Genomic DNA, 9,463 nt, shown 5'->3' with positions numbered 1-9,463 from the left:
TTCATAGTGCTGATACAAAAACTTTTTAATTAAAATTTTGAATCTAAAGTTGCTTGCAAAGGCTAGACTGTCAAGCCCATTAATTTTTTTTTTTGCAAACAGTTTAATGATCCATACCAAGAGGGAATTTTTGATTCAAATAATAGCTTTGACTCTAAATATGCATCTTTTAGTAAGGGAAAGGACAAACCCAAATTTTCAAGCCTGTGCCAGTATCTGATCATAGATTTGGTTATATCAAAATGTAAAGGAAATCTCCCAAGTTCTGAAAGAGTGGCAAGGTTAGTTGCTCTTTTCCCCACACCTAGTAACAATTTACAAAATTTCATATGTAATCTTTCTGAAAGAAGTTTATGATAGACTTCATCAACTGTAGAAGTCTGAGAATTTAATTTTTTTTTGAAGGGATTAAAAAAGCCCCAAATTTCCGAACTATACAAAAGAATGGGTTTAATTGTATGAACAAATACGTGGAGGCTGTTTTTAATGTTTGGATTCAGTGACAAGAAGTCCTTTCGTAGCTTGTAGTATGCTTTCAATGCCTTATTGTACAATTCCTTCTGAGCAAGGGAAAAAGATCCTGATGCACTAAATGTTATACCTAAATATTTACAATGTTGAACACAATCTATCAACATGTCATCAAAATAAAAATTATGTTTTATATGCCTGCCTGCTTTGTTGAAATTCAATACCATCACCTTAGTAATATTAAAGTGTTTGTGTAAAAAGGTAAAACACATTTCTTGAACATCTTTTTAGCTTCACTTTAAACTATTGACCTCAACTGTACGCAAAAATTGCATTTAATTTATAAGAAGACTTCTGTAACCTAAACCTTCTTATTACTAGTTATCTAAAGTACCATGGCCAGGTTTATAATATGATACGCCAGAGGCGCGTTTAATCTACAAAAGACTCAGCAGTGACGCTCGGATAAAAAAAGTTAGAAAGCCAAACAAGTTTAAAGTTGAATACATTTTTAAAGATGGAGAATGTTGAACAAGCGTCATTAAAAACACTCCTCAAAGGTATTTGGCTTATAGTTTTTGTTTGCCAGACGTGCGTCCAAAAAATTAAACCCGGTCTAATCAATAATTTTTAAAAACAGTTAAACGGCAAAATAAGGGACGAAGTATGCCTGCAACCGAACTTTAAAGAGGGACAAAAGAGGGAGAGTCAAATTCATAATTAGAAAATAAACTGACAACGCAATAGCTAAAAATAAAAAGACAAACAGACAAATAATAGAACAGAAGACACAACATAGAAAACTAAAGACTGAGCAACATGAACCCCACCAAAAACTAGGGGTGATCTCTGGTAGTCCGGAATGGTAAGCATATCCTGCTTCACATGTGGCACCCGTCGTGTTGCTCATGTTATTACAAATCCGGTAAATAGTCGAATTCGGTAGGTCTCATTTGTGAAAAGGGAAAGGGTATTGTAGTTACGACATACGGAACATATCCGATATCATCTGTGAAACGGTTATTCCATAACTGTCAACCAACTCGTGATGGCGTCCAATAGTGGCTATCAACCCTGTGATACATATATACTTTATTCGTAAAAAGCATATTATATATACTGTTAAATGATGAAGCTTAATGTAATCAACCAAATAAAAATTGACAAGTGAGGTAGAAAAATTCTACATGTATACTGGAAAGACGATTGTTCGCTTTATATGGTGAATTGCATTACCAACTCATTTTAAATTGACGGTCTCTCTCGTGACAGATCTAGTGTGATCAAAATAGTTTTTGAATTTAAACATCTTGTACAGAATTATTTTTATTTCACTACATTCATTAGAAGTTATATTTTTGCCCAATTTTATTGATACAGTAACTGTAGGTTTTACATATCGCTTTGAGTCGTGTTAACTTCGTACTTTTCTTTCTCCGAAGTTTTATTTGACTAAATCACAAAAGGATTATCATATATGCATATTATTTAAAGATCATTAAACAAAAAGGAAAAAAATAAAATTCGGTAAATAGGTTTTAAAGTGTTACTATGTTTTTTAAAGTACCAAAATATCAACTTTATTTTTTTTGTTTATTCTCCCCCTTTTTGTTTGAAGAGGAAGTGTGTTGTTTGTTATGTCAAGGATGTATAACTAACATACGTCCTCGGTTATACAGAGCCTGATATGTTAGTACTTTCCCATCACTTTTCCATTGTAAGACAAAAATATTATAAAGTCGTTACTTATTTATGTGTATTTGATCCACCAGCTGAAACTGAAACGGTGTTACTCTTCTCATTTTGACAATGATCTTTGACTAAAAATTTTAGTAATTAAATTTCATTTGAGGTTTACTAGTTAACTCTAGTTATTTTTATATTAACAGTCTTCAAATTTACAGTTTAATTGATCTGAAAATAAACATTTGCCTAAGTCTGGCTTACTTGTTTGGTTACGGTTGTTTAATTGTTTTCAAAGAAAATTAGTCTAGCTTTCGGTCTCTCCTTTATTATCTCTCACCGAATTGATGTCTAAATCAATAATTAATACTCATTTCAAAGCTGTTTTTTTTTTAAATTGCTTATTTGATACCTTTCTAGATGTGCTACTATTTTCGCCTCGTCTCGGTTTTTTTTCTAGTACATACAAACTTAAATCTTGCAGTTGAATACCAACGTGTGAGAAATTAGGAACAAAAAGGCAATACAAACGCTGTTCAATAACTTATCATTAACTTTGTAGTAATATTTTCAGACTGATATTCCACAAAATTAACCAGTGTGTACACGCCCGCATCTAGTGGCATTGAATTTAATGATACTGAGGGTACAGGTACTATTGCGTCATTTCAAAATATGTTTTGGATCTGATGGTAATGGACAATAAAACTTAGTATTTCTATAATGGTCATCGGTTCGTTCTGCAGACTAGTAATTATCTAGCTTATGACGTTGATTCAGTATTTCACATCGTGCAACATGCTGTCATTATGAAGATTTCATTAACCGACTTGTCCTCTAAAAGCACAACTCTACTATACAAGGCTATGAGCGAGATCGTTTCAGAAAATATATATACCATAGCTGTCCGTAAACTTAGTTCTAATTTTTTAACTTGTCTACATGTGTCTGGATTTAGTATGATATTTCATCTGACGTAGGAATTCGTAGTAGGCGGTGGATCTGCTAGTCTCCGGCGTAACTATCAGCTCAGAATCCAGTGCTTCGGTTCTAACATGTTTCTTATATTCTTCGTTGATAAACTAATACATCATTTAGTATAAAGAGTCTAACTCTCTCAGGCAAAATTGACTTTAGATGGGTTTTGTATGTACTTTTAAAAAATCGTATCTATACTATTTAACGAGAAGACCTCATTGTGTGTGTCGCTTCTCTTCCTTCCACAATAAATTAATTATAGCAGTAATCGCCGTGGAGAAGAAATTTCGAATTGGTAGTTAATAGCAAATACACTTTATTTATAATATATACCTTTGTTCATAGTATACAGAAGGCTTTAAACCACAACTAATTCACTTTGTTCGTGGTCTTGGAATATAGTTCCCAATTATTATATGGGGTTCTGTATACTGTTTTCTTTGAAAGGTTTACTACTTAAGGGGTCATATCAGTTGCATATATATTGAAATAAGTAAAACATGTGGGTGAAAATATTGTTCAAAGTGAAAGCAGTTATTTGACCAATATGAAAGTAGGGTAGAAATTAGCCTTAGCCATATATACAAGTTCAATTCCTACCATTTGCATGTTAATAGAGCTCTCACTGGAAAAAACACTGATGGATTGTCCTAGAATCATATTTTATTAGAATAACAATGGTCTATAAGCAGATACATTTATTTCATGTTTGAAGCGGTGCAATTTTTTTAATTTAATTTGACTTTTACCTAAAAATACATTGTAGCAAAGGGGAAAAATAATTGTGGTGCGAGGCAAGAAACGCGAAAATAATGGAATTTAACAGAAAGGTAACAAATAACGGACTTTGGGAAAAGGGAGAGGGCTTTTGATACTTTTTCTGAAATTCCCCAGACATAAAATTTTTACAAAAAAATCATCCTACAACAGTTTAAAAGCTGTGAAAGCCCGCGATAACGCGGGTGTGTTCTAGTAGCTATCTATGCATGATAAAGCTATATCAAGTCAAGCTTTTCAAACGCATTACTATATTCTTTTTTTAAAAAAAAGGTGTTATTTCGTTTACAAGTAATATCATTTAAAAAGAATTACCTCGTGTTTGTATTTTCCAGTCAATATCCTAAATAACCAAGTTAAAGAAAGCTAGCAAGATATGAAACAAACTGAAGGAAAATAAATTTTAATCAAGCAAATTTATTGTATTGTATATATAGTTTCACCGCCCGAATTCGAGGTTGTAAAATGATAGCGACCGATTTTGAAGTTAAGATACTTATAATAGTGACTGGTAGATTTGTCGTGAAAACTAAACGATTTTGTTCGTAAAAGAAAGCAATAAACAACGAATTTATCACATATGGATAACGTTTATTATAAATTTCCTGGAATCTCCATGATCTAACATATACTACAGTGCATCCTTAACAAAATCATCTCTCCAATATAAAGAGAATTGTACACTGTAATCGAGAGTACTTTTAAATGTCTTTGAATATGAAATACACAAAATATAAATTGCATGATGTGTTAAATGAGATGTGGCATGAAATCGTTCAGATTGCATAACAGTTTAATTGCATTGAACAAATTCAGCATTGCTTAAGCAATTAAAATATCTGTTTGCCAAAATTGGATTATAGCAGTATTATATTCCTTGTGTTTAATTTCCCTTTTCACAACACAGAAATAATACATTTAATTGATTAAATAGAATGATGATGAAATTTTTACATTGTAACAGTTTCAAGGAATAACTGTCGATATCAATTTTGTTTTCAATTAAGAGGTATTGGCCAATATCTCCTGTATTTGATCCACTGTTTCACAAATGATCAAAATCTGAAAGAAATGGAATTTTGAAGAGTCTATATCATATTTTTCAAACGTTATTCGATAACTTTACTTGCAGCCAAACACGGTATTCGGAGCTACATGTTGCACTTCAGAAGACATTTTGAAAAATATGGTGATGCGTTTGGAAATAAGCATGTTTGACCGTTGAAGTACCCATGCAACGAGCGATGTTTCTATGATTTTTTACAGAGATTAAAAAAGCTTTTGAAAATGTTCGTTGTATGAAATAAATTCTTTGTTCTCTCTGATGATAGAATAATAAAAAAAATAACATTTCAACCTCTCATTTGATTCGTCATCATTAGTCAATTCAACTACAAATACATTATTCAATACTCAATCTGAATATATTTGCAGTGGTGTAAAAGTAAATGCGAATCCAACTCCTATACATATATTTGATTCTAATATAAGTAACAATGTATGTACCAAATCAAAGATGCAACTACAAATACTAAAACAATAATTTGAACGGGTTTTCCAATGTTCATTGGGTTGTCTGAAATGAAAATCAAGTCGGATTTCAGTTGTATCACTATCACCCTCTAAACATACTTTGCATACATTACAACGTTTAATCCTAATATAAAATGACTGAAACTGTATCTTCTTAAAACACAAACACGCAAAGAAACATTCTATAATTAACCTGCACATCCACCGCATCCTCCACAACTACCACACGCCCCACCACAACCCCCACACCCCCCGCAACCGCCACACCCACCACAACCTCCACAAGCACCTGCTTCGCCTCCCGCCTCGGCGGCAACCTCAGCACCAGTATCGCCGATGTCACCAGCAGACGCTTCCCCAGGTGCTTCTATCGTGTTCTGTGCGTCAGTCATTGGCTCTGTGCCAAGTTCCTCTGCTATAGCATCACCAAAATCGACACCCATTCCGTATCCAACCATATCAGTTTCGTCCTTTGATGAACACGGACCATTTCTGTTCCGCAGTTGAAGTTTTCTGATGAATTGATTGGTTGGCGCTTCTACAGAATATCCTGCAGCAACTACCAGACCTAAATCGCTGGAGGGAATGGAACGTATTAATTTCATTCCTCTCATTGGCGTTGTATTTTCTCCTATTTTCTTTAGTTTCTTCCTTGGTTGACAGAGAACATGAAGCAATGCGACACCAAACGCCATAGTAAGATTCTCAGCGACTTCTCCATTTTCAGAAGATATGGTGAGGACGCCATTTTGAAGGTCCACATTTGAATCGCCAAGGTTAAACTTAAATAGATTTTCCAAGTAAGGTAAGGCTAAATGGTTCCAGTGTCCACTCTTTATATGGAAGAATCGGATTGTCAGTGTACCTGGACTTCCTTTAAGTCCCTTTTGAGCTGTAAAATAGATGAGTGCCTATATTTTTAAGAATCTATTGTTAGAAGTAATATTTTCCTATTAACTTTCTGCTTTTTGTCATTCCTTATTTGATCACTCATGTAGATAGCAATCGTTTTTATTTACTCTATATGATGTCACCTAGAAAATTAATTTTGATCGCTTTTTTTAGTTATCAGCTTATAATTATCTGAATTTTAATTTTCTTCACGAACAACTGTTTAACCATTGCATTATAACATTAAATATGGCTAGTATGTATTAAGTAACTTCAATATTTTTTTTACAACCATTTTCATAAACATAGATTTTATCAGTAATAAGTACAAACTAACTTTCAGCATTACCTCTGGTTCCTGGCTTTCCTCTCCGGAACCCAGTCCACTGTCCAATCAGAATGCCCCAGTCTCCCTCTTCTGTTTTGATCAACAAAGCACGTTGTCCTTGTTTGGAATTTAGGGATGGACAAGATTTAGGGTCTGAAACCTTTGAAATTGAAAAACAATAGAAGTTTATAACAGCAGAAAAAGGAAAACACGCCTTTATTCTTATAAACATATGAAGTCAAATTTCTTAATGCATTAGGATCCGGAGTTCAAAACACATTTTCAAATCTGATAGTCTTTCAACTACATGTTTTATGTTCATGGTTTGAGTTGATGTCCTATATTTTATAGATATAAACAAGAAGATGTGGTATGATTGCCAATGAGACAACTCTCCACAAGAGACCAAATGACACAGAAATTATCAACAATAGGTCACGTATAAGAGCCTATATATCTTGCACACATGATGCCTTCACAAGATGAATCATTATGATAGTTACATTACATTCCACAATCGATACAAACAATGGTTAAAAGTATCTATGGTTTTTTTTAATTTGTCTTTATAGGATGCATAAATACAGATAGATCTAATATTTAGAAAGAATAGATGATATATTATATATATGATTACCAATTATACAACTACTCTCCATCAGAGAACAAAATGACATAGAAGTTAACAATCATAAGTCACCGTATGGCCTTCAACAAAGAACTAAACCCAAACCGCAAAGTCAGCTATAAAAGATCTCGAAATGAAAAATTTTAAACAATTCAAACAAAAAAACTAACGTTCCTACTAAAAGTTCATTTTTGTTTGCCGGATGCATGAAGACACATACACGTCCATTTTTCATTACGAAATGTATGAATAGACCGGTGCGTCAAATATAATGCATTAATATGCAGCAACTTCGGCCTGTAGAACTGACTCCATGATAACTGCCGTAAAATGATTTTGAACATATTTTTTAATCCCACTTTTAGTCGAAATCCACAACTTTCAGTCGAAACCAGGACTACCACTGGGTTTGTTATTTTTAATTTAGCATCATTTATAAAAGCAGAGACAATTGTCTGGATTTCCCTTCATCAGGAACGATCAAAGCAGAATATATGAAAGCCAGAAATATAAGAACCGAAACAGTTGAATAGCTATATAACCAAAAAAAGGACATAAAAAAGGTCAAATGAATCTGAGATCAACTTTGTGTGAGGGAGTTGAAACCTTAGTAATCATTAAACATGTACGAAACCCGTGTATTTGAAAAAAAACAAACGTATTTAACTTTACAAAGCATAAAAAACAAAATTAAGATTAGTTCCTATATGAGACATAATTCGCTTTAAACGTAATTGAAATATTTGTTCTCGAGCATCAGTTCAAAGACATTAATTGTCAAAATGCGCATCTGCTACAGTAAAATTGTTAACTTAAATGTTATTATTTTGAATGTATACATGTGATTTCCTTATGATTTGTTTATATATATCTGTATATTGTATTGTAATCTTTATGTAAACTCCCACTTTTCTTTCAGATAACACATAATGCATTCTGGGAGAGAAGCCAACAGTCTATATCCTCCAGACGAAAATGTTCTCTATTTCGCAAACTGGTTCAGTAACATTAAATCAGATACTCAATAAACAAAAACAAAGCCGTTAGCTTTCAGGTTTATGAAATTAATCAAATCTTAACAACAGTAACATATCATATTCAATGTGTTGAAAGGTACTAGAGAGCATTAATTTTGATTACTTAAAGAGATCTGGTGTTAATTTGTCAAAGAAACAGCAACCCCAACAGCAAAATATCATATTCAAAGTGTTAAAAGGTTTCAGAGAGATATACTAATGATTACTAAAACAGTCGGGGGTTTACCTCAATGCGACAGAAACCCCACAGTAACATGGCAGATTCGAAGGGCATGGAAATTACTAGTTTAAGAGAGCATTAATTAAGATGGCTTAAAAAGGATATAGGTTATATATTTCAATGATACAGTAACCCAACAGTTGCATATCAGACTGAAAGTGCTGAAAGGTACTAAGTATTAATCAAGATGACTTAAGGAGATCTGGGGTTAATTTGTCAATTAGACAGCAACCCTGACAGTAATATATCAGATGAGATTCAAAGAGCTGAAAGGTACCACAGTGTATTAATTACGAGTGCTTAGAGAAATCTGGGGTTAATTTATCAATAAGCCAGCAACCCAAAAGTACAAAACACCAAAATACATCTACTCGTCAACCTATGGTCTTCAACTAAAGACAGATGTCAAAAATATGTTTGTCCTAAACTTGCATGAAATGATTGCCACTGGACATTAAACAAGCATAAATAAATTAAAAACAATAGTTCAATACAAAACTATTACCATTTAGTTTTTACAGCTTACCTCAGTAGAACATGGTAACTGTTCTGGACCAATCAAATGTGCCACTGTTACCATGTAACAACTTACCTCAGTAGAACATGGTAACTGTTCTGGACCAATCAAATGTGCCACTGTTACCATGTAACAACTTACCTCAGTAGAACATGGTAACTGTTCTGGACCAATCAAATGTGCCACTGTTACCATTTTGTCATGGTAGAACACTTGTATCGCTGACATCAGTAATGGTATACTGTGTATTACTCGACATGTAAACGTCATCTCTCCCATGTGATTTACAAACCTGCAGATATATATAAAACACTGGTACATGTTTTCATGATTTGCTTGCCTTTCCGTTTACTATTTTTTTTTTTTTTTATTTTATTGTCCCTAGTCACCTACTAAGCAT

The 9,463-nt window shown here is 33.2% G+C and overlaps 1 protein-coding gene across 1 annotated transcript; it reads right to left on the bottom strand.

Moving 5' to 3' along the window:
- Positions 1–3,777: 3,777 nt before the first annotated feature.
- LOC143070865 (uncharacterized) lies at positions 3,778–9,258 on the bottom strand. The gene is made up of 3 exons (XM_076245299.1): positions 9,073–9,258; positions 6,671–6,821; positions 3,778–6,334 (listed from the first exon to the last, which is right to left on the bottom strand). The coding sequence occupies exons 1-3, from the start codon at positions 9,256–9,258 to the stop codon at positions 5,631–5,633; spliced, it is 1,041 nt and encodes a 346-aa protein (XP_076101414.1). The 3' UTR covers positions 3,778–5,630.
- Between the last annotated feature and the right edge of the window lie 205 nt (positions 9,259–9,463).

This window comes from Mytilus galloprovincialis, chromosome 1, assembly GCF_965363235.1.
Source record: "Mytilus galloprovincialis chromosome 1, xbMytGall1.hap1.1, whole genome shotgun sequence".
NCBI classification, from domain to species: Eukaryota; Metazoa; Mollusca; class Bivalvia; order Mytilida; family Mytilidae; genus Mytilus; species Mytilus galloprovincialis.
Note: the sequence above shows the minus strand (reverse complement) of the source record. Positions and strands in the feature narration are given on the sequence as shown.